At 41.8% G+C, this 25,790-nt stretch overlaps 1 protein-coding gene and 1 non-coding gene across 2 annotated transcripts; one reads left to right on the forward strand and one right to left on the reverse strand.

Moving 5' to 3' along the window:
* The first annotated feature begins 141 nt into the window (after nucleotides 1–141).
* LOC103355277 (collagen alpha-1(XVII) chain-like) lies at nucleotides 142–22,508 on the forward strand. The gene is made up of 51 exons (XM_008279004.1): nucleotides 142–155; nucleotides 1,031–1,392; nucleotides 1,471–1,518; nucleotides 1,606–1,659; nucleotides 1,970–2,017; nucleotides 2,140–2,283; nucleotides 3,446–3,538; nucleotides 3,811–3,876; nucleotides 3,955–4,035; nucleotides 5,006–5,044; nucleotides 5,155–5,316; nucleotides 6,188–6,268; nucleotides 6,361–6,405; nucleotides 7,849–7,971; nucleotides 8,043–8,408; nucleotides 8,709–8,759; nucleotides 8,840–8,866; nucleotides 8,942–8,968; nucleotides 9,052–9,114; nucleotides 9,198–9,302; nucleotides 9,583–9,645; nucleotides 10,201–10,236; nucleotides 10,327–10,380; nucleotides 10,511–10,582; nucleotides 11,332–11,394; nucleotides 11,480–11,551; nucleotides 11,669–11,695; nucleotides 11,776–11,811; nucleotides 12,511–12,546; nucleotides 12,634–12,750; nucleotides 12,848–12,919; nucleotides 13,054–13,134; nucleotides 13,940–13,990; nucleotides 14,108–14,170; nucleotides 14,263–14,322; nucleotides 14,435–14,461; nucleotides 14,545–14,595; nucleotides 14,693–14,818; nucleotides 15,939–16,082; nucleotides 16,168–16,299; nucleotides 16,385–16,531; nucleotides 16,736–16,879; nucleotides 16,962–17,036; nucleotides 18,080–18,217; nucleotides 18,294–18,428; nucleotides 18,715–18,876; nucleotides 18,971–19,117; nucleotides 19,487–19,636; nucleotides 19,725–19,796; nucleotides 20,619–20,663; nucleotides 22,459–22,508. The coding sequence occupies exons 1-51, from the start codon at nucleotides 142–144 to the stop codon at nucleotides 22,506–22,508; spliced, it is 4,647 nt and encodes a 1,548-aa protein (XP_008277226.1).
* Nucleotides 9,482–9,554, reverse strand: trnaa-agc (transfer RNA alanine (anticodon AGC)). Its single transcript has one exon. It is a non-coding gene; the product is annotated as a tRNA-Ala (tRNA).
* Nucleotides 22,509–25,790: the final 3,282 nt, after the last annotated feature.

Below are 25,790 nucleotides of genomic sequence, written 5' to 3' on the forward strand. Positions count from 1 at the left end.
GTACAGTGGAGCTTTTTGTTATGTGACTGAGAGCAGTGGGGCTGAACCATTAAGGCACAGTTTTTGTCTGTGAGTTCAAACTGTCGGGTCAGATGATAATTATCTTTACTTACACATTTAGTTGGTTGCCTCTGTGACATAATGCAGCTTCAAAGGTAGAGACAGACAGAAAACTGTAGATTTCAGGATGCAGAGGTCTCGATTTTCATCTGGAACATTTAGCATCCGTCTCCTGCAATAATAAAAAAATAAAGTTATAAAAGTGCACATCGATGCAACAACAAGTTTAACTGCATAAAGTTGATCTACAGGAGAGAAAGTACCTGCATGCTTTCTGCACTAATAACCATGATGTTTTTGAGTCTCCTTTACATAAATAAAGACGTTTCTCGTGCAGAAAAAGCTCAAATTGGTGCTTAGAAATTGACGGATGCAGGAAATGAAGTGTCAGATTTTCTCAAAATTTGCCCCCAGAGCTCAGAGGAAACCTGCACCGAGACAGAGAACTAGGGCAATAAGGTCATAGATATTAGTACCATCCTGCTGACAGCTTATCGTTTTTATTAGACACAGAAGATCTTCCCCGAGGGCGGCGCCTGCAGCAGCAATTACAGATCTATATGTTCAGTGTGCAGGTCGTAAATCCATCTCATGTGCAGGAGTGGAGGCTTTAACAGTATAGAACAAAAGGCAGGTTGAGACACAGCAGCAGGGAGGCAGAGAATTACTCAGGAATGTTATTTGATAACAAAAAGTGAAGTGAAGTGACGTGTGATGGGTCAAATATGAACAGTTCTAGTTGTGTCTTGCAGTTGAAAGTGGATCCAGGCGATCCGGTCTGAAGGTTTTTGATAAATTATCATCTGTCTTCTAGAGATGATGACATGAAAAGGACAAAAATTAATAACAGAGTTCAAGAAAGTGTGCATTTTTCTTGTCCTCCAGGTGATTTCTCTGTGAGCGCCGGTGGGTCGGGTGGCAGAGCTGCTGCAGGAGGCTCCAGCAGCTCAGTCCTGCTCACATCCAGCAGCTCCAACGGCACCGCTGGATCCAGCAGGAGCACCGGAGGCCTCAGCATCACCACCGTAGGGGCCTCGTCTGCTGCAGCTGGAGGGGCATCGGGGGCATCGGGGGCCTCCAAGACAGCGGAGAGCTTCACTTCTGCTGGAGGAGGCTCCTATAGCTTTGCCAGCGGTGGCAGCAGTCAGGGGAGACGGGAAGGAGGCCTCGGTGCCGTGACGGTTTCCACGGTGACCAAGTCCAGCTACAGTTCAGGAGGAGGCGGGGAGGCGAAGAGGGGATCATCATCATCATCCTCTGCTGTCACTTATTCACCTGCTCCAAAGGAGAGGAAGAACGTGACCACCATGTCTCTGTCGGAGGTGTTCGACGGTCAGCGATGAGTCGAGGCTCACTTTGTTTTGCGGTTTTAAAAAGTGTCCCCGTTGTGACGAGATCTTTGTTTTGCAGAAAGCTCAAGTCCCAACTCCTCTCCAGAGTACAAGAGGAAGGACTACGGTGAGTTTGACTCGAGCTGCAGGTTAAACTCTGGAACGCTGCGTTCAAACCCAAAGCGACACGAACTGGAATGCTTTTGTTTTGCAGGCAGCTCGAGTGCAACACCGACATTGGCCACTAGAGGGAGAAGTCAGAGCAGAGGTACGCTGACACTTTAAAATCAGAAAACAATGAGCTGTCAGATTTGTTTTTCCTTTTTGGTGTAGTTTAACTATATTCTATATTTTCACTGTACAGTCTTTTTTTATTTTATTTTTTTAACTGCAATATAAAATCCTGGAAACAGCACCAGAGTGGCCAGAAAAAGAGAGAGAGCTCATCTGTAATGCCATAAACACACACAATGTTTTTACAAGTGTCCACAGATTTTAGCAGATTTGGAAAAAATGGCAGGTTCCACATTTTATAGATCTTTAACTATGTGCATTGACTTTGATTGCTTTTTTTTTAGAGAGTGAGATCAGGACGAGGCTGCAGAGCGCTTCTCCTCCAGCCAGCTGTGAGTACAGATCATAACTATCCACACGTCTGAATGAACCTCAACAGTTTGACTCGTTGTGTAGATAAAATGCTGCACCGTCCTCCGTCTTCTGGCTCATACCCGCTGTTTCCTCTGTTCAGGGACGGAGCTGGACGACGTGAAGCGTCTGCTGAGAGGGAACCGGTCCACCAGCATCAGCCCGACTCAGTCGCCCAACAACACGCTGCCGATCCCCAGGAAGGCCAGCGTGGAGGCCAGGAGCCCGACGGAGAGCTGCAGCACAGGTTCTCAGCTTCTGGAGTCAAATTCAGACAAACAGTCCTGTAAAGCTGCAGCTGTTTCACTGGATGCGACACTGTGACCTGTTTGCTCCATTTATTAGTTATCAAGCTTGAAACGTCCAAGTGTTCTTTAAATTTTTTTTGCAAAGACTTTTTGTTTTGCACACATTTTCTCAGGAACGCCTTCAAAATTCAGTTTTAATGCTGCCTTGTATCATAATGAGAATAAAGCTTCTAATCACTGTAGAACTGATGATAATAAAACATGAGGTCCACTGTTTATTACTTTAACTACATTTTCCAATGATACGCTGTATTTACAAGAGATAAGTGTTATATTTGTAATTTACTTTTTGTTGTTGTTGTTTTAAAATGAATAACATAGTGAATTGCAGTCATATACCTGTCTGTAATATTAATGATTAATTTTAATATTTGAAAACATTTTCTTATTATTATGTTCAGGATATTTACTCAAAGGCAGCCACGCACGACAAATTATAGTTTATTAAGTATATTTTAGACACCAAGGAAAAATTATTTAATGCAATTTTTAAAACTAAACTGTTTGTAAAGTTGGTATAAGTTATTATAGTCTAAACCAGTGGTTCTCAAACTGGGGGTCGGGACCCCCATGGGGGTCCCAAGATAATTTCAGGGGGTCAACAGATCATACAAAAAATACAGAAATGAAGCCTACATTTATCAAATAAATGTGTATTAAGGCTGTCAAAATGAAAAGTGTATACTTCTTTCCACTCCTTTTTCAAACTTGTTAATATCATGATTTGATTATGTGATATTATTATTATTATTATTTTGCTCTTTTTAAATTATTTTCTTTTGATTTTGTATTTTAAAATTTAATTCATTCATTCATTCAAAAGAAAATATTAATGTAAAGAGATTAATCTGTGGATTTAACACATTCATTTTTAACGCATTAATGCATCAACAATAAAGTTAAGTCATGATATATTAAAAATTCAACCTAGGGGCTCACAAACACAAATTTATGTTATCTTGGGGGGTCGTGGCTCTAAACATTTGAGAACCGTTGGTCTAAACAACGTTCCACGAGCTGCTGTGAGAGAACTTGTCAGCCCATCGAGGGCTGTTTGTGAAGCCACTGGACTATAATAAAGCTGTTTGTGTTTCCCTTCAGACCAGTACGGCAGCGTTTGGTCCGGAGCCGTCAGCAGCAGCTACAGCTACAACACCAACAACCTGTCGACCAGCTCGGGCCTCTACCAGCCAGGTCGGTCGTCTCCACCACCAAACAACAGCCACAGACTGTATATGTTTCTGCTCTACATTATTTTAGGGACACAGGAAAGTATTTAGGCATGCGTAGATGATGCAAACACAGAGGACAGATCACATTTCATTGCCGTCCACATCTCAATATTCTCACATCACACTTGTCTGCAAATGTGCTGAGTCATGGTTTGTTACCTCTGGTGTGATTTTAGCAGAACAGAGCTGGGGTTTTTTTTTAAGTGACGGGTGAATAAATGTGATCTTGTGCAGGAGTCCAGAACAACCTGACGCTCAGCTCTCCCTCCATGAATGGTGGACTTCCTGTCAGCAGCTGTGGTGAGTCCATCGTGTCTCCAGACTTCAGACGTTCAGCTTCGTTCTGCCTCTGATGGAGTTTTTTTCTTTTTGTCTCAGTTCCAGTTTACGGGCTTCAGAACAACCTGGTCAGCAGCAGTCCGACCGTCCTCTCTCCCACTGGAACCAACACACCTATTGGTAAAACACTGATTTAAATAATAACTCACAGCAGAGAAACATTAACTCTCTTGACTGTCCTACGCTGTAAAAAAAACATGTTTTTAACTCTAACTTTTTGAACAACATACCGGTATGTTCTCTCTTTTGTTAGATTACAGATAATAAAAAGTGGCACCGCAGGAAAAAAGTAGAAAATAAACACAAAAAAATGGCAGAATCTCTATTTGTACATGTGGTTATTCATTCTTTGACAATGTTTGACCTTCAATCAATTCTATTTTTATGTGGTTTTTAAAAAATGTGGCATATGGGAGGATAAAAAAAAGGAGAAATGATTCTTTTTGACATTTTTTTTTTTCAAATAAGACTAAAATTTAAAAAATTTAAAAGCATGAATTTAAGTTAACGATTAAAAAAACAAATTGTAGTTTGTTTTTGAAAAATATGCTGCTTTAAAATGACTGTTTTACTGTATTTACATCTGCTAGAATGTCATTATTTTACATTATTAATATGATATTTTACATTTTACATTATTTCTTTTCCTTTAAAAAAAATTATCCTGATAACATGTAATAAAATCACAGAAAACATTTTAATTTAAATGTTAACTGAATAAAAATCAACGGTACAAATCTTTATAAACTGTAATTAGTTTTTTTTCACACTGTGTTGCTAGAAAATTTACTTAAATCTGCTAAAAAATATATCATTTTATAAATATTTGATGCTATTTTCACAGTTTCTCTAGTTTAACATTATAGGATATTTTCTTATTTTTCTGGCACCGTTGCTTCCAGAGTTTCACAGCTTTTTAGGGAGTTTTTTTTCTCTTGACCGTGTGTCCGTTCAACATGGAAAATGTTTGATATTTATCATGCATAAATAAGCTTTAAGTGTCAGTGTTACACCATAAAATGTCTGGTGAATTTTAAAACAAATTGCGTGTCAAGTGATGTTTTGTGCGATCTGTTTTGTCTCTTCACAGTTTATGGTGTTCAGAAAAACGTCTCCAGCATGAGCACAAGCACAGGCCAGTCAAGTCACACTTATTCATACACAAACACACACACAAATACAAATATATATATCTATAAAACACATGTGAATGTTTACCGTGTTGTTTGTCTGCCACAGTGCGACCCAGCAGTCCGGTTCATGACGAGGCCTCAGGGAAAGACTTCAAGTTTGTGCTGGTTGAGAAGGAAAACGCTCCCGTGAAGAAGGAGACGGAGCGTCTGGTCATGGCCAAAGACACGGGGAAGCAGTTCATGTCGGCCGCTCCGGCTGCTACTACTGGTACTACGCAATATACTACTACTGCTACTACTGGTACTACTGAATATACTACTACTGGTACTACGAAATATACTACTACTGGTACTGCTGAATACTACTGCTACTAGTGGTACAGCTGAATACTTCTGCTACTAGTGGTTCTATCACTAGGACGGCAGCTACTGTAGTCTGGACAGAACAGTCAGAGAGCAGCAACCACAGAAAGAGAAAAGGGTTTGTCATCTGAAGGATCTTTATTTTGGGGTTTAGACCAGCAGAATACAAAGACCTGTAAGCAGTTTTTAAATCCTAAAACTTGATTATTTGGCCTTTTAATGTCTAGTAAAAGATATTTGTATTTGTAAAACCAATTAAAAATACAGATAATAAGAATAAAATGACAGAGAAATAGATAAAAGTGTAGGTAGATATGATAAATTAAATATAGTATTAAAAGCTGCATTTTTACTTTACTGGCACTTACATTAATTGCAATTATTTTACATGAGACTTGCTATTAAATTTTGTAATTTGTTTATTTCAAAAATGCAGAAAAGTGTATTATTTTTGTAGTATAACTGATTAAATTCTGAAAGTTTGAAGCAGCAAAATTGAGATCAGGAGATGGGAAAAAGTGGCAAAATTAGCTTCATTCAAGTCCAGCAACACGTTAACGTGCAGTAAATGCAAATTACACCTGTTCTCTACGTTATCCAAGGTGTAGAATTACAGTGAATAAAATGTAAAAAATGCAGCCTTGTTTTGAATTTATGAGGCACCACTGCATAGATTTTATCAACTTATTTTGTGCTCAACTTAACTGCTGCACGTCAGCTTGTAATCAAAGTTGTGTACTCGGTGTTCATTATTAGTGACTGGATGTTTCTTGCAGCGACCTACTCTGAGGACTCACTGAAGAGAGAGAAACAGAAATTATCATCCAGCTCTCTGGAGGAGGGAACGGACGCCAAAAGTAAACCGATATTCAGTGAACCGTGTTGATCTCCAGCACTGTCACGTTCTTATCTGGTGTTTCATAAACGTCACGTTTTATGTCCTTCACAGCTTCAACCCTGAAGATTGCTACCAAAGACAAAGCCACCTACGCAGGTATGAGCTGGTGTTGTTTCACCTCTTCAGGGTGATCTGTTAAACATCCAGACCCCCCAAAAAAATCCACAAAAGCTATTGGTCACAGTAAGAGTCCTACTGGGTTAAATTATGTTTTCAGTGTTTTTCAGAGATAATTTTTGGCCTCAGTTTTAACATATTTGTACATAATCCACTCGGATGTACAAAAGTATGACTCACAATTTAATTTTATGTTGCACCTCGTTCATTTAATCATTACAAAGACGAAGGTGGAAAAAGGACGAGTTGCCAAATATGTTAGCGTACCAAGTTTAGCCGACCAAATAAACCCAACTCATCAGACACATGTTAGCTTACCAGACCAGCAGACATGTCAGCCTGCCTGATATATGTTGGCTTACCATCATTTATGTGACTTGTTTCAGACATAACACAACATCATTAAAAACAAATCCTATCCACAACTTCAAAGGTCTGAAAACGAGTGGGATGAAGTATTTAAGCTAGCTTTCTAAACAGTGTCTGTGAGGTGGATCAGCAGCACCAGGTTCTCCCTACTTGCTGCTAGACACACCTCATCAGACTTCTTCACTCGTCAAACACACTTCTGGAATTCTTTCACTTCTTTTTCTTCCACGTGCTCAAAATTATGTAGCAGGTGAAAAATCTTGACAAAAACAAACCATATTCAATGCACATAATCAAACTGCATCAAACCAAACTGAGTGTACGTGTACAAGCTAAACATTAAAATATAATCAATACATGCGTATCTCACCCGACTGCATCTGTGAGGTGAAAAAGTCCTGAAGTTTCAACAAGTGGTGGAAGTTTCTCCTCCCAGAGCAGAACGTCGAAAGAGTGTCTGCATGTAAAGACCCAGGGTGCAGCTGCTCTGGTAATTAGCTGCTCTGTTGGTTAGTTGCTCTGGTAATTAGCTGATGACTAACCTGCTGCCCCGGCTCAAGGCTCTGGCAAGGAAGGGAGAGAGAGATGCAATTTGCCGCAACAATTTCTGCAGAGATGTAGTGTAAAAGTCAGAACTCATCAAAAACTGTGAAACTCACATTTATCTCCAGTAGTCATATCTATGTACGCTTATAAAAATAATCTATAGGATGAGGCCTGGTTTCTCCACTCATGTTGTCGCATTCTGGCATCATCTAATACACGTAGCATATGATTTGATGGCATCCATCTTCTGACCTCATTTAATTTTTTTTTAAAAAGTAAAAATGTGGTAATAAAAACACTTCAGTTTATCTGAAACCATGCAGTCTTGAAGTGATGTTGCACAAAGATGTAGCTCAGAATATAAACATATAAATACATAAATTCATTATTATAACTGAACTACTGAACCTGAAAAGGAGAAAGCTCTGCCAGCTGTGCTTTCTGATGTTCAGGTTTTTTTCTATCATGCAGCATCATTGACCATAACCCAGCTTGTTTGTTTCTCAGAGATCCGTAACGATGAGTCGGGCCTCGGCTTCTTGTCCTGCTGCAGCTGGTGGAAGTGGCTCCTGGGCCTCCTGCTCGGCCTCCTGCTGCTCCTCGGCCTCCTCTCCGGACTCATCGCTCTGGGTGAGGAGCTGTGCTGTTCGTGTAGATTCAAGGCGACCTGCCCAGACTCACCGTCCTCCCTCTCATCTCAGGCGAAGAAGTCAAACGTCTGAAGAACCGCGTGGAGGCTCTGGAGGCCATCGCCGGCGTCAGCGCCGCTTCAGCCAGAACCAGCCGCCTGTCCGCCTCCTCTGGCATCAACATCATCGACCCTCTGGACTCGTACATCGACAGGAGCTCCTCTGGTCCCACCATCACCCGGTCCGACAATGGGATCAACCTGGGGGCTGCTGGGCCGGGAGGAGGAGGAGGAGGAGGAGGACTAGGAGGAGGAGGAGTAGGCGGACTAGGAGGAGGCATTGGAGGTGTCGGTAGTGGACCGGGTCAGGACAGCGCCGCCCTGCAGAGAGCTGTTCAGCAGCTGATCCGGGCTGAACTCCACTCAGGTCCAATTAGAGGTAAATACATTGACACAGTTTCACAGATGGACGGGTCAACAGGTGGAAACCAACAACACTTTTTATAACTTTACACAATTCTATGCTGATGATATTTGACTGTTTAACTCAAAATGTGAAGAAGAAAGAACTTGGAAAACCTTTCAAAACACCACAGATCCATATTGGAAAATGTTTGCTCTGAATTGTTCAGTGCAGCCAAAGACATACGAGAAGTTTTACCTTTAAAACCTGTTAAACAAGCTGATGCTGTACAGTTTGATTTACCGATGACGTAAACGTTGTTGTTTGTGTGTTCAGAATCTCTGGTTTACTCGCTGAAAGGAGAAAGAGGAGAACCAGGACCTAAAGGTATGTTTGCACTGATTATAGAATAATTTGTGTTTGATATTTAGTTCATGTTCATCACTAGCTTGGTTGCGTCTCTGCAGGTGATCCAGGAGCACTCGGACAGAAAGGTGAGCAGCTAATTGTGTTTTAATAACTCCAGAATCAAACTCTCAGAACTGCTGCTAAAAACGAGTCTTTTGCAGGTGATAGCGGCTTCCCAGGTCTGCCAGGTGAGACTCGGAGAAGATGTGCTGCAGGTTTTTTTTGTGTTTGATGACGGGACGACAAACTCACTCTTTTCTTGTTTGTTCAGGTCCTCCGGGGCAGATGGGTCACCCGGGTCTGGACGGACCCAGAGGACCGAAGGGCAGCGCAGGTAGCGTCCAGTTCAGACCGTTTTCTTTGCACAAGAAAAGAGAAAACCAACACAACACCTGAGCATCTGCCCTTTGTGTCCAGGTGAAGCAGGTGGTGAAGGGCCGCCGGGCCAGAGGGGCCGGGAGGGACCGATGGGCCCCCGAGGAGAACCTGGAGCACCAGGATTTGGAGAAAAGGGAGATAAAGGTTGTAAATGTGCTGATTTAATGCATGTAGTTTACTTTTTATTAAGGGATTTAACAGAACAGTGCACAGGGGTTAACAAACGTATGATCAGGCCTGAGATAGTGGACCCATTCGGAAGCAAACTGCTGATCAACAAACGTCCATCGATTCATTCAACGTCAAGTTAAGATGGAATAATTTGGAGGATGCGGGCATCGATCCCGCTACCTCTCGCATGCTAAGCGAGCGCTCTACCATCTGAGCTAATCCCCCATGTTGCTGTTAAATCTGGTCTTGACAGGATCTCAAGGAGAAGCAGGACGTCCTGGTCCTGCTGGTGCTGCAGGACCTGTGGGGCCAAAAGGTGAGATCAAGGCCTGTGTAGTTTATACTTGAATCACCATTTTGGTAGTTTTGTAGGTGTTTTTAGTTCCTGTCATGTTTTTAATCACTGTGGGTTCGTTTTTCACTGCAATAAAAAGTCCTGAACAGCAAAACCCAGGAGTGGTACTAATAAGAAGATAAGTTTTTTAAATGCCATAAATCATAAAATGGAGAGAAAAAAGTTGAATTTATTTGATTATTTATCCTGCAAAAATGTTTAAAATACTGCAATTAGTGTGTACAATCTCATTAATGGCTTCATGGTTGGTGGGAGGAGTGCAGGGTTTTGGTTCTGGTTTGAGCAAACGGTTTGTTTTTGGGCAAATTATTAATTATCAAATGTTTTTGATGAAATATCACAAAAACTCTGTTGTTCACTCTGTGTTTGCAGTTTCTGGCTCAGATAAATTATGTGATCTTGGCCATGTTATTAAACATAACTTGTTTTTCAAACCTCCTGGGGGGCGCTTTAGAGGTCTACATGTTTCAGTACAAACCACTAAATTCTAATTCCAGCTGTTCTCCTTTGGTTCAGGTGCCATGGGCGAACAGGGCGCCTCTGGAGTTCCTGGTAAAGACTCAGTCTCTATGAATGTTTGGTCTGTTAGCCGGCGTTGATGAGCTGTTCTTTCTGTATTAAATCGGTAACAACTGTGTGCAGGTGTTCCGGGTCCAAAAGGTTTCCAGGGTGATGCTGGAGCTCCAGGAGCAAAAGGTAGAAGATCTTCAGAACCACATATAAACTGGATCACATCAACTCACACAACTGTGAAATAAAATCTCTACACAGTTCATGTTTAATCAATTAGTGATGGAACAACCACCTTTGATTCTCCGGTACGTAGGTGACCGAGGAACCCCCGGGCTGCCAGGAACCAAAGGAGATCTTGGAGAGAGAGGATCACGAGGACCTTCAGGTGTGTCTCAGCACAACTTTGTTATCAGTCATCCACATAAATATGAAAAACACAGCTTCTATCAGCAGCTATTATATAAAAAAAACTAAAGTTCTTCACCACAAAGTTTAAATAAATGGTCTGCACTTATATCCAAAGCACTTTACAATGTGTTTCTCATTCACCCATTCACATACACATTCATAAACCAATGGCGACAGAGCTGCCATTGGGAGCAACTTCGGGTTCAGTGTCTTGCCCAAGGACGCTTCGACTATGGATCGAACCGCCAACCTTGTGATTGGAGGGCAACCTGCTCTACCACCTGAGCCACAGCGCCCCATAATAAACAATGTGTTCGCTACTGTTTCGACCTTTCGTTCATCAGTTTGCTGATTTTGTGATGCAAAATGTGCACTAAATGACTTGAAAACACCCCATAATGTCTGACAGCTTGACTTGGATCAACCTTTCTGGATCAACCTGTTGGGAGGCTGCAGGAAAAAAACATTTCTGGTCCTCACAACTGATCAATCAATTATTTGTTGACTATTTAAATAGCCAAGTATTTCAACAATCGAAATAAAGAAGTAAAAATTTTGCAACTGCAGCTTCGTAAATGTGAATACGTTTCTTACCTCCTCTGCGACAGTAAACTGAACGTAAACAAGACGTTTGTCCCCATTTGCTGACATTTTATAAACCAGATATCTAATCAATTAATCAACAATGACACTAGTCCTGTCATGAACTCTTTGCTTGTCTTAAAGGTGAACCAGGACAACCTGGAGCTCAAGGCCCTGCTGGACCAAAAGGATCTAAAGGAGATTCTGGTGAGCAGAGAAGAGCTGCAGAATCACCAAACAGAACCTTAAACACTGTTTTAACTTCCTGTGAACTTCTGTTTATGGATCACAGGTGAGGCGGGTTCAGCGGGATCTCCTGGTGCGAGAGGACCACCTGGACTCTCTGGAGATGCTGGTCCTCCAGGTAGCCAAACCCTGTCCGATACTCAGCAAAACAAAATGCTCTTTATCGAACTGTTTTTGCAGAATTTTGCATATATTTACCTGAAAAACCATCTTTCTGTCTGTTCCTTTTCTTCAGGCGTTCCTGGACTCCAGGGACCTCCAGGTATCGGGAGATAAGATCCATTCTTCTACCCGTCATACAGTTTAGGTTTTGTTTATTGAGATATTTGTTGTTTGCTGCAGGTATTGCCGGGACTCCAGGACCGCCTGGTGGTAAAGGTAACGCCCCGTTTCCTTTTTAGTGAATGGAAACTAGAAAATGCAAAAACATCACGAAAGAAACCAAAGCATTCTTTATAAAACTCACCTTTAATTTAGAGTACAAGAGTCGCAGAACTCATATTTCTGAGTCCTACCAGTTGTGACCAACACTGGAAAAACAGTGACTCTACAGATAGTTTACTGCTGACATTTTCAGCTGATCTGCATTCTTGGCACTGTTGATCACTGATGGCTTCATAGTTGTGGGGAGAAGCACAGAATTGTTTTTAGGTTTCTACAGAATTTGGTGAATTTGGTGAATGCATATGGTTTATTTTTGGTAAAAATGTAAAATAGATTTGATTAAATATCACAGTTTTAAGCTTATACAGAATAGAATAGATGTTTATTGTCATTTTTAACAACAATGAAAGACAGTTTAGTTGCTCTGTGGATTAGAAGCATAACAGAACAAAGAGCAGAGAGTCATCACAAAAAGAAAACAAAACGTTTTCGATTTCCTGATGGAATGGTGCCATGAGTTGGTGAGTTGTTCAAGGACCTTCATTTAACAAAAAAAATCTGATTATTCTTTCTGTTTATACAGTTTGCAGCTCTGATGAATGCTATAATTTGTCAAATCGTAATGATAAAGATGTTTGTCAGGTATAAATGTGTTTCCATAATGTTTAGTCTCATTATAAAACTGTGTTGCAGGTGAACCAGGATCACCTGGTAAAGTCGTCGCTTCAGGTAACACCAACACTTGTTCTTATTATATGCAGGAGTTCGCTGTGTTTTATTACTGCAGCTGGTTTTTGTCTTTCCTTTTATTTCTAGTTGGTTCTGATGCTGTTGCCATCCCCGGACCTCCAGGACCAGCCGGGCCTCCGGGTCCTGCTGGACCTCCTGGTCTGTCCGGTCCCATTGGTCCTGCTGGTCTCCCGGGACAACTAGGTGAATCCAGCTTCTTGACGTGTGTTGAGCATAAATCAAACACCTGGATGGGTAGTTTACTTGTGATTTAATCTTTTAGGTCCTAAAGGAGAACAAGGGGAGAAAGGAGAGAAGGGAGAGAAAGGAGAGAAAGGAGAGAAAGGCGAGGAAGGAAAACCTGGAGAACCCGGTAACAGCATCTCGTCAGAATCTGTCAGTGCCAGCAGCTACAACAGTGAGTCCCTCTGGATCAGTTTTATCTGGTGGTGATATCCTGAATACACCAGGTCGGACTTTAATTTAGACGCTTTTCCTTCCTAACAGAGCTCTCTGCAGTGGCTGGACCTCCAGGCCCACCTGGACCTCCAGGGCCTCCTGGAACACCTGGTCCTCAAGGCCCTGCTGGTAGGTTCAAAGCTGGTTGTAAGATACCAAGAGCATCTCCAAACACAATCAAACTACCTGCTTGTCGGCCCATTAAATTGTTCATTATCATCACACATGTGGGCCAGTGGGACCTTCCTCCACCTTCCAATAGCCTCAGTCGACCCGTTATCATCCAATCTGATTAATATTAGATAACCACCAAACACAGGCGACATGTGAATAAGTTCATGTAGTCGTCACCCTGTAAATGCACAATAGACATTTTATCATTTACACTTTTAATATGTTTCCATCCTTGTCTCTTATCTGTTTTGTGTAAACACAACCTGCAGTTCAAACAAAAATATCTCAATTTTAAGTTTAGACTTGATTCATTTTACTGATGTAACGCAGCATCACACGTGATTAGTTCATCGGCAGTCTGAAAGTTGAGAATGACTCTTGATGTTTTTTTAGTTTCTGGCTGATAAATGGTGTAATTTGGGTGATTTTAATTTTAAAAATGATGCTTTTCAAACTGAGAAGTTTTGAGGTTCAGGATTCTGAACCTAACCAAGGAGCCTAAACTTAAGCAAAAATTGAAAATGAAAGTAACCACTTAATAAAAACTGGAAAAAAAGCAAATGTCATGTTCTTTGTCAGGTAAAAAATGTGACTTCATTGCTAATAAATACATTGATCATGACTGACTTAGCTATCAGCATGTGGAGGAGATTCCTAGTGGCCTGTACTGTGTGTGAATGATGCACAATGCTGGCTGTTGTTGAACTGTTTGATGTAATCTGATCAAACTAATGATTCCGCAAATGTCCTTGTTGTTTAGGTTACGCTAAACCAGGTCCACCAGGACGCCGAGGGCCTCCTGGAGAGCCAGGTAAGCAAGTATCCTACATTACAGACAGAGTGATAGATAAACTGATCGTCAGCATACAGGATCATTTTTTTAAAGAAGTGTCTGTTTTAAAATTGATCTGTCATCATGTCCTCACAGGTGTTGGTAAACCTGGACTTCCAGGAGAGAAAGGAGAACCTGGCAGCTTTGTTCCAACATCAGGTAGGTGAAGAAATCTCACTTTAGATCAACTATGTCTCATACTATACAGTTTCTATGGCATTTTGGATAAATTTTTCCCCATTTTGTCTCAGAAACCTTCTTTTCTGGACCACCAGGACCTCCAGGACCCCCAGGACCACAGGGTTCACCAGGTAGGTTCAACAGGTTAGATGGTTTGGAAACAGTGTGTGTCATTAGCGAACTGGAAAGCTCTAAGGTTTAGAATCTCTGGTTCAGAAATGTTCTTTTATTCATTTCTCTCAGGTGATCAAGGACCACAAGGATACCAAGGTGAGGAAACTGCATCATACTTTCGAAACTGCAAGTTTCCACAGACAGACAGTCTGTGACTAAACGAATGATGGTTGTTTCAGGTGAACCAGGACAACCAGGTCTTCCAGGAAGTCCAGGCGACGAAGGTGTTGGTGAGTACACAACTCTGAGATAAGATGGATTTTGTCATCTCCAGGATCAATAACAAACATTAAAGCTCTGATTACAATTGATCTCTTTTCATGTCAGGTTTCCCAGGTCAGCCTGGAGCTAGAGGGCTTCCAGGACCAGAAGGACCTCGAGGGCCTCCAGGATCAGAAGGACCAAGTGGCCCTCAAGGTCCACCAGGACCAGAGGGATCACAAGGGCCTCAAGGTAAATTCAAACCAGTTATTTTTTGTGACCTTCTTTCAGGGTTTTTGCTGCATAGAGGATTTTGGTGCCCTCCCAAGGAGGTTTTAGGACCAAAGAAAAATCACCAGCACCAAGATAGGGTGACGAGGTTCTTCAAGTTGAAAGCAACCAGTTGAGGTGGTTCGGCGATCTGATGCCTCCTGGGAACCTTCCTTTGAAGGTTTTCAACTGTGAGGAGACTCTGGTAGACCAGACTTTTCTGGAGGGATTAACTATCTCATCTGGCCTGGGAACACCTCAGGATCCTCCAGGAGGAACTGGAGGACGTTGCTTGGAACAGGGATGTCTAGATTGACCTGCTTAGTCTGCTTCCACCAAAACCCAACTCTGGATACGAAAATGGGTGGATGGATTTTAGTTGGGGTTTGAATTAGTTGAAACATAACAGACATTTTTGTTTATCAAATGGTCTGAAAAACCAGGAAATGTATGAACTTCTGTCAACACAGATTTATTTTAGTTGTTGGAAATCCTCCTTTGACAGTGTTTACATGGTTACATACAAACACTGCTCATTGTGCTTGTATTTGCTCATGCTTTCTTTTATTAAGAGTTCAGCAAAAGATTACGTATGTTTTCCTTGCAGGCGAAGCAGGAATTCCTGGTTCTCCTGGAGCCTCCACTGGTAAAACCACATTTACTGTTATAGTTACTAAACTTCTAGTTGAAAACTTTTTTCTTCCCCTTTTAGCAGTGAGAGGAATTATTGTGACTAGTGTTTGTCATTATACTTGTAATGATACAAAAGCTGTAGATGCATGCTTATGATAGATTCGTTATTGTTGATCACTTATTTATTTCGACTGAAATCCTTCTTTTAAAGGTTGTTTTTTAATCTGGAGCTTCAAAACCTTTTCTTTGATGCTTCCTGAAAGTTCAGATAAAGAAGACCATGTGGAATTAGAATGCTGATATTAAGCTTCGAGCTGATAAATCATGTAAATTCAGGACTTGTGCTCTGGTTTCAGCACTCAGACAGGGTTACTGCTGCTTTCTTCAACATTAGGTGCTAAAATTGAGCATGTAGTCTTTTTTATATATGTATTTGGCATTTCATTTGGGACTTGTGTTATCGCACCAGGTGGCTCATACAGTTCGAGATCCCCAGGTCCACCTGGACCACCTGGACCACCTGGAACACCTGGAACACCTGGAACACCTGGAAGAGATGGAAGCAGCTCTGGATCAACTGATGTGGGCCAGTATGTCGCAGAGTACCTTCAGAGTAAGCATCAGTTCACCCTAATGTATGTAACATTACATATGTATGAAACAAAAAGCTAAGTCGGGTGATCTGCTTTGGTGTTCAGGTGGTGGGATCAGAGACTACCTGGCTGGACCTCCTGGGCCTCCGGGTCCTCCAGGGGCCCCTGGCACTTCTGGAGGTGCATCGGACAGACTGGTGGACGATGTTGCCAACCGAGTGGTCGCCTACCTTCAGAGTATGACCAATTACACAAAGATGTTGCATCTGTTACTGTGCAGGACATCTGTTTGTAAAAATCACCTCAACTTTTACCTGCTCAGGTTCAGGTTCAGGTTCAGGTCGGGGATATGGCAGTAGCGCTGGCAGTAGCGCTGGCACTGCTGGCCCCGCTGGCCCCGCTGGCCCTCCTGGTCCTCCAGGTCCACCTGGATCCATCTCTGTCAACGATATCGTCAACCTGTTGCAACGTAAGGCTCCTTTAAAGGTGGTTAGATTCCAGTTTTCTAGTGCAATGACAGAAAGACAGGGACATCATGTGAACTTTAAAAATGCTGGTCATGCTGACCTTGAATCATTTGGTTAATGTGTTTATTTCACACTCGCAGCTGATTTATTCAAAACCCCTAACTCTGTTTTTGATACCCTCTTGTCTGTCAATTCTTTGTGTCCAGGAGAGGACGTGAGGAGATACATCGGTGGTGGTGGTCAACCTGGACCACCAGGACCTCCTGGACCTCCGGGAGGTTCTGGTGGATACGGCGGCTATGGCGTTAACACCCAGGAAATTGCTGAACGTGTTTTCGCTTTAATGAACGGTGAGTGTTACACAGAGTCTGACAGGTGACCTGCAAAGAAAGGGTTCTGTTGTGTTTGACCGAGGGTTCTGTTTGCTACCAGAGAGGGGGGCTGTAGGTGCACCCGGACCTCCTGGACCTCCTGGACCTCCCGGTGCTCCTGCATACGGAGTCTCAGGTAAGGAACTCAAAACAACATGGGCGGATCTCCAGGTAGACAAAATGGTTTCATAACAGCCTAAATCTGGTAGAACAGAGGAAATCATTTGGCCCATGTAGGATTTCCACAGCAGGAACTCAAGGCACCAATGTTTACGAATGTGTGCCTTGAATGTTTAAAGGGCCTTCTTAACTGGTTCTTTGAACCTTTCTGTTTCCAATGCAGTGTAAGATACAACAACTTTGACTGTGATGTTAGACTGCATCAAATCAACAACAAACAGTAGTGACCGAATATAACATTGTTATATATAACTATAATTTAACCAAACAACATCAAGCCCCACACACCAGATTTTAATGGCAGAAGTATCGACCCAAGACTAGGCAAATGGGCCTAAATATAAAGCTTGGGTGACCCTAAAAAAGCAGCAGAAAACAGCATTGGTATCTTGTTCAAATCCAGGTCACCACACATGGTCCATAGTCAGTGTGAATCTGGCTAAATTGGTCTGAACCCAAACTAAGCCAGACCTATACCCCTAAATCTGGCAACTATTAATGGATCACAGCTGGTTGACCAAAACTGAACTGCTTCCAGAACACAACCGCTGGTGCAGACACTTGTCAAGTCAAGTCAGTTGGTTTAAAGAGCCCATATCATGCACATTTACAGGATTATCATTTCACTATTTTTCTCATACTTTACATCATTGCAGCACATTTTCTGCCTGAAATGCTTTATTTTAGCTCCTGTCTCTTTAAGGCTCCTCTTCTAAAAAGCCCAGTCTGCTCTGATTGGTCAGCTGGCTTGACAAAAGCCAGGTAACACTGGTCAGTAACCTTAGCAAAATAACACACTAAAGGAAAGCGGAAAGCCAAAACCCTTCACAGCTAAAGAAACAACCAAATGAAACAACAAAACTGCAAAACACCACAAGTCAAAGCAAATATTAAAACTCAGTCTGGTTTCAACACCAAACTACAACACCTGTCTCCAGCAAAAACATGTTTCTGTTGTTTTCATGCACAAACAGATGCTAATTTTCATTGTCCAACTAGGTGGGTATCAACCTCATGCGGGTGTTCAGGGTCCTCCTGGTCCTCCAGGTGTTCCTGGTCCAGAAGGTCCACCTGGACCACCTGGACCACCAGGATATGGGAACCACCTCAGCTCAAACATCCGGGACTACCTGCAAAGTGAGTCTAACAGCAAACATTTACTTCTTTGATTCAAAAAGAAAATGCATTGAACATGTTGTCTGCCTTCATGCAGGTGTTGCCTTCAGGGGTCCTCCTGGGCCTCCTGGTCCTCCTGGACCTGAGGGCCCCCCTGGTCCAAACCGTGGATTGGTTCCTGTCGGTGACCACAGAGAGAGATTCAGAGCTGAACTACAAGAATACGTCAAGAGTGAGTTTAAGGAATTGTTTGACCTATTTATACCTGAGAAAATCCAGAGTTCTGGACCTGCTCGGGGTCCAAGTAGATGATGATCTGATAATTTGTCAGGTTTGAGTTGTTGGCTTGACTTATTTTATCTTGCCCTATTGCATGGTCAGGATGTTATGTGTTTGAATTTGTTTTCACTATTTGTCTAATTTGACATTTGTTTTGTTGTAAAGCACCTCTGAAGTTTGTTTATGAAAGGTGCTATATGAACAAAGGTGAATAATATTGTTTTCATATTTCTGTCCAGGTGATGGTTTAAGCGGAGCTATGTTTGGAGTTCCTGGTCTGCCAGGCCCTCCTGGACCTCCAGGTCATAAAGGAGAGCCAGGTGAACCTGCTGCCAGAGACTGGACCGTAGACACTGGTGACTTCTCCAGTATGGCCGCCAAAGTTACCGATTACATCAAATGTAGGTGTCAGTTCGACTTTTGACAGAAAACACAAACTGAAGCTCGAATCCATCTGTATGTGCTCTTATTTTGGTAAATATCTCTATTTGGCAGCTCATGGTCTGCTTCGAGAGGTTGCGAGAGACTCTGAGCGGGTTGTTCAAGGACCTCCAGGACCCCCTGGCCTCCCTGGAACACCTGGACAGATGCAATGGGTTAGCTCCAGCGAAAATGTCGTGGATGTGGTGGAATACATTAAATGTAAGTTGATATGAGCTTTGGGTGCTTTCGTCAAAATTATGGATGTCTCAATCAAGTTTTGCAAGAAAGGCGTCTTCCGACACCATTTTGCTAGATAACACTCACTTCACGGATTGTAGACTTGATGTAGTACCCGGTTGTGCCACCAGGTGGAGCCTCTGGTTCTTTAATACTGTAGAGATCAGAGGAGGCAGACAGCTTGGACAGGAGCTTTGTGTGAGTTTGGCTAGTAAAGGGGCACCAAAACAAAGTCTTTTTGAGGTTTAATGACCTCCGACCAGTGCCCATGTTAAAACAAACAAGGATATATTAGGACAGAGTATCCCAGTGGCAGAAATCTTGCATCACCTGGTTTCCTGTCACCTGCAGCTCGCGGTTTGCTGCAGGACATTGTGCGGGACTACAGCGGCCATGTTTTCCAAGGACCTCCAGGACCACCCGGGCCTCCAGGTCCTCCTGGATACGGCCGATGGTCTGGTTCCCATGGAAACACCACGGCTCTAGTGGAATACATCAGAAGTAAAGAACATTTAGAGGCAAAATGTTACGCTGGCTGAAAGATGTGAGAATGTGGAGGTCTGATAACAACTGGATTTATTCTTCACAGCGCATGGAGCCATCGTTGGACCTCCTGGGAGACCAGGACAGAAAGGAGACATGGGACCAAAAGGAGAGACAGGTACAGTGAACAGTCATGTAAAAACACACGACGTATTTGAACATGCAAACATTCAAACCGCTTTGAAACAGTGGTTGACTGATGAATGTGGAAAATTACCTTTGTCAATCATTTAGTCCACAAAATTCAGAATAGATGTGATGTTCCTGAGTGGAAAAAGTAACTAGAGCCCTGGCATCAGAAGCTATGATTGACCCGTTTGGCTGAGATATCTCCTTGTAGGTGGTTTGTAGAATCGTCCACCAGTTTCTGACTTGAGCTTACTGAACTTTTTGACCAGTTTTTCGGCAAAATTCCTTCAGTTGCAAGATGTTTGAGGATTTTATTCCTGTTTCAAATCCCCCTTTAACCTTTCAGTGGCATTCAGATCTCAGTTTTGACTCTTTTGCTCCATAAATCTCCATTTCTTCTGTGTGAGTCGTGGATTTGTCAGTGTGTTTGAATCATTATATCACTGAAAGGTCAACGTCTGGACAGAAAGCTTCAATATCTTAAAGCCTTCTTTGGCGTGATGCAGGATTCGTAGTTGCATCAGTGGCTGTAAGTTGCCCAGATCCTGAGGCAGCAACCAGACCAGAACATCTCCACCACTTTGCTTGGTTTGAGGTTCTTCTCCTGAAAAGCTGCCAAACATTTTTACTGCCACTGTGGCCAAACGTTGGTCTGCTCAGAGCACATTACTGCAAAACATCACTGAGTTCAGCATTTTAAAATATGTTGAAAAATGTTTGTTGGGATTCACTCATTCCTGTCAGACGTCCACTTTTAGATTTATTTCTACCACAAACTCTGTTAAAACAACCGTTGTGTGTGTGGATGCAGGTGATCGAGGCCTTCCTGGACCTGAAGGACCCAAAGGTGACCGAGGTCAGTTGTTTTCCTTCAGAGCAGCAGAACTGTCCATATGAATATGACTTTAGACCAGAAGATGAAGGTTAAACTTTGACTATGAAAGTATAAACACCTCTACAAAACGAGGCTCCACAACAAACCCAGACGTCTGCACAGTGAAAGCTGATCAACGGAAGTTAAGGCTGGAATAGTCTGAGAAACTCTTTGGTTATTTATTTGAGCTACTTTGACGGGAATCATCCTGCATCCATCATGCTAGTTCTGTATACGCTGCACAAACCTGGACTGAAACAACTAATTAAAGTTTAGTAAAGTTAAATAACTACAAGTACGATGGTATATTTTCCATTTAAGGACATTTTCAATTAAGTACGGCGCTATAGATGTTGTTGCCAAGTGGAGAAATTTGTGTTTTTCAAAATAGGCCCAGACAGAAAAACATAGAACCTTAACAGAAGAAAATCTAATCTAAAATATTTAATAAATTCTGCTGTTACAGATGTTCGTGCAGGTGGAATTATTTTATGGTTTTGTAAAAGAGATCTAGAATAACTTAAATAAAATGCCGTCTAAAATTGGCTAAATTTTGAATGAAGTCTGGTGCTATAGATGTTGGTGCAGAGGGTGTGAATGTGTGTTTTCCAAAATTGGGCCCTCATAGAAAATAAAGATAATTCCTCCTGAATATTATCTAAAATTGGCAAAATTCTGAATGACGTCTGGTGCTAGAGATGTTTGTACAGAGGAAATTCTGCTTTCCAAAATATGAGGAGTTTTATCAAATGAAATCACGTCTTAAATTGGCCAAATTTTGAATGGGGTCTGGTGCTTGAAAGCATTGAGCTTTTTATTTGGCTCTGGTTATGAGCTGCTGCGGAAATACTACAGCTTGTGGCATCCAGACCATAATTGCTGGTATTTAAGGCGCCTAAAGTGTCCAAGAAAACACTCCCCACATCATTACACCAGCAGCAGCAGCTGGACAGTTGAAATGAGGCCGTTTGGCTCCAGGGTCGGTCAGTTTGTTCTCATTTCTGTTCTTGGCTGACAGAAGTAGAACCGATTCTGCTGCCGGAGCCTCGAGGTTGAATCTGAGCTGCTTCTCTGCAGTTTTAAAGAACTGAGTCAATGTTGGTGTTCTGTCAGCTCCAAACATAAAATTAAAGATTAGAAACTTGAGTTTAAACGTGTTTTATGGAGTCAACACAGCTGCTCTCGCTGGAGGATTTCTGGTGAAAATCCAAGAGATCAGATCAGCCGCTTCAGAAACACCCTTTAAGTGCCGCCACGTGATTGGCTGATGGGACACCTGCACGAGTCGGCAGGTGTTTGTAATAAAGCGAACATCACGAGGACGAAAACAACAAATTAGACGAGAGCCTGAACTCATGAAGAGGACGAGCGGGAGGAGAGTTAACGAAGCGAACTCGTTTACTGAGAACATTCATTTAATTAGTTGATTTAATCCAGATGAGTTAGATTTCACACACATATTTACAGAGAAAAATCTGTGCAAATCCAAAGTGTTTCTGCAAATTATTTATCTACCAGCACGATTTGCACATTAGTTTCTTTATTTTTCTGAAATCTAACGTGTGAGCGACTGGATTCCTTGAATTTTTCCAAATGAATGATTAAAATATTTATCTATAAAGAAGAAATAAAATTGTTTTCATAAGCCTGAAAATCTACACATTGGAGAGCCTGAATGTTTATTTTTTATTTTTATTTTTGCACATCACCCTCTGCTGCTGCATCACTACAAACTCCATTTTGTGTGACTCTAATCAGAGCTGTTGTTCCGTTTCAGGAGAATTCGCGGTGATGACGAGAAGAAGACGACGAGACGTCGGCGTCTGAGTCAGAACCAGTTTTTCTGCGAACTGAAGCTGTAATTTTTTTATGTTGTGTTTTTGTACTTGTGAGCATTATCGATCCTGTGTGGCATCCAGGGGTTTGTTTTAGTCGTCTGGTTTATTTTGTGGGACTGAATGTTTGTTTTTATACTTGGGGGGCATTTTATAATTAAGAGTATTTTTATATATAGATAGAAATGTGTGAATTTCTTGTGTGTGATCGATTCAAGAATCAAAACACCTGCGGAAGAGACGGAAGAGTTTATTTACAGCAAAAAAACTGAAAATCAACATTACACAGGCGTCTAGAAACTATACATGTATTTAAAAAAAATGCATAATGATTTCGATATGTTGTTTTTTTTTTTGTTTTGTTTTTGTCACATTCATAAATTGAGAACCAGGACTGATTTTAATTCTACAAACCTTCAGTGGAGCTTCTGTATAAATAGCTACTGAGGAGGTTTCAGTAAAAAAAGGTGCACAGCACTCCTTCTCTGCTCAGTCACTTATTAAATACCATCAACTGTCAGCCAATCAGAGAGAAAACGAGATGACAGAATGAACCAATCAGAGGTCACGATGGCCCAAACCAGTCAGGTCCATTTGTTGTTGTTGTTTTTTTCTTGTTGCATCATAATAAATCAGCCTGAATATAAAATAAAAATAAAAACTGCAAAAAGTTCACGTTGTGTTCTTTGAATACAGAAACATCTGTAACATCTGCTGAATAATAATAATAATAATAAAACCTTTAACTCTTTAAAGGCAGAACAGTTACACAGGATATCATTTCTGGAGTATTAAGGCTATTAGCTAGCAGGAAAACACTATTATTGTCTGAACAAGAAGCCCAGCAGGCTTTACCCACGATGCACCTGGCGGCAGAACGACCACCGAGGAGGCAAAGACAAAAATCATCGTCGTCTGGTGGTGTTTGTGGCTGTACATTTGTTAGGAGGATAAAGTTCATGATATTCAGCCTTCAAAAGGAGAATTCTGGTTTATTTTCTATTAATGTGTCTTTTAAGTGTCGTTTACACGTTTCTGCTCCAGCAGGAAACAGAAGAGGACAGTTTAGGATTTTTAGGTGAATAATTTTTTTGTTGTTGTTGTTTTTAGTACGATTAAAAAGAAACACAGATATGAGCAGCTTCATTGGCTGTTGTTGCACAGCTGGAAGCTCATCTATGGACATGTGGAGGTTCGGTAACGTTGGACGACTCTGAGTCACCTTGGACACGTTTTGAGGAATTTCAGAACAACTCTGAGTTACTGTGGACAGTTTTTTAGCTCCTTTTGGAAACGGTAAAAGTAATTCTGGACACATTTCAAGTCATCTTAAACAAATTTTGAGGCACTTTGGACAGTTTTTGAACAACTTCTGACAAATTCTAAGTCATTTCGGACAAGTTTGAGTCATTGTGCAGAGTTTAACCACATTTCTGACACATCTTGAGTCATTTTGGAATCATTTAAAACAATTTTGGACAGTTCTGAATCATTTTGGACCAATTTGTCAGTAATTTTGGACAGTTTTTGAGTCCATTTGGACACATTTCAAACTATTTTGGATCGTGATAAACCATTTCAGACATATTTTAAGTAATTTTGGACAATTTCTGATTGATCTTGGACAACTTATGTTATTCTTGACATTTTCTGAATTGTCAAAGACCAGTTTTGAGTTATTTTGATAAAGTTCCACGCCTGGATTCCTTTCATCTATGGACACGTGGAGGTTTCGCTGCTGTAAAAGTCAAATGTGGAAACAAACGGACTAATAAACCAGAATTCTCCTTTAAAATGAATCATTTCCAGAATTATCGGACATCAGCGTCGTTTCCTTCCTTCATCCCTGAATAACGCTCCTACATGAGATGACTTCTGATCGACAACAAACAGAGCTGTTAAAACAACAGAACAAGAGTTATTTAAATGCTTCTTTGTGCCACCACAGTGTTCTCCGTCTCCACACCTCCTCCAGTCTTCTGCTCTGTTGCTAAGCTGCAGTCTTGTGCTAAAGACTGAAGGCATCCTGCAGCAAAAACGTCCCCAAACGTTGTTCAGATCATGCAGAAGATTATTTCACAACCTAAAGTCCTAAAGCACGCACAGATATGTCGGATTTCATAAAAATATACTGTGTCATCGTTCCGCCAACAGGAGGGACGATAAAAATGTCTTCTCTTATTGGAAATACATTCTAGTTATTGATCGCTTACAAAGGAACCAAATTAAGTGGTATAAAAACGCCGTCCTTTAGTGCAAAAAAAATCTAAATGAGAGAAACGTCGAGCAGCAAATAATCAGAAATTTCTCAGATTTAAAAGCCAAAGACACCAAATTCTACAGGCACTGGATGCTGTATAAAAATACTCGAATCACAAAAAGAGGGTCGGACCGAGAGCTACGTCGCTTTAGTGGTTGTTTTGAGGTGAAACGCTGAACCTGAAAATCTCTCTAACAGAAGATCTGAGCCGAGCCGCAGCGTCCGGACGCAGAGAATCCTCCGATGGCGGCCGGAGGACGAAGGCAGCTCCGGACCAGTCTCTACCGGAGCGCTCGCCGGCTTCCTCCTAGAACCCGGTGGAGTGGACGCTGGGGATGGGGTAGAACTTGGAGATGCGGCTCTGGGTGGACGGGTTAAGGCACTCCGACTCGCCGCTCATCTTGAAGAACACTTCCTGTTCCTGCAGCTTCCTGGCAAACTCCTCCTCCAGCGCCTGCAGGACAACAAACGAGAAGAACGCGTCGGTTTTGTCGCCAGCTTCACGTCATTCACTCTGAGTTTATTGTGTGAGACGGAAAGAGGCTTCAGCTGCCAGCGTCAGCCCTCATCATTCTGTCACCACCTACTGAAGCTAACCACAAACCAAGAAGTTAACAAACTGAACAGTTAGACAGTGTTGCTGTGTGTGAGAGAGTCCCTGTGGAGTGCAGCCAAACAGATTTTCATATCCATCATGTTTTGAATTAATAATCAAGAAGATGTACGTTAAGGCAGATTTTTCGATCATGAAATGTGCAACAAGCAGGTCAACTCCTCAACTATTAAATATGATGATAAAGTAAACGGTCGCCACGTAGCTGCACGTTCAGCTGTCATCAGGGAAAAAATAACCAAATCTAANTGGCAAAATTCTGAATGACGTCTGGTGCTAGAGATGTTTGTGCAGAGGAAATAGTGTTTTCCAAAATATGAGGAGTTTTATCAAATGAAATCACGTCTTAAATTGGCCAAATTTTGAATGGGGTCTGGTGCTTGAAAGCACTGAGCTTTTTA

The sequence above is a fragment of the Stegastes partitus genome, unplaced genomic scaffold (assembly GCF_000690725.1).
Source record: "Stegastes partitus isolate 25-593 unplaced genomic scaffold, Stegastes_partitus-1.0.2 Scaffold141, whole genome shotgun sequence".
NCBI lineage: Eukaryota > Metazoa > Chordata > Actinopteri > Pomacentridae > Stegastes > Stegastes partitus.

What these genes read in the sequence shown, in the direction of transcription:
- LOC103355277 (XM_008279004.1), top strand. An exon ending in AGGAGCACTCGGACAGAAAG is followed by an intron (nt 8,867 to 8,941) that starts GTGAGCAGCTAA and finishes AGTCTTTTGCAG; the next exon opens with GTGATAGCGGCTTCCCAGGT. An exon ending in GGGACCAAAAGGAGAGACAG is followed by an intron (nt 19,797 to 20,618) that starts GTACAGTGAACA and finishes GTGTGGATGCAG; the next exon opens with GTGATCGAGGCCTTCCTGGA.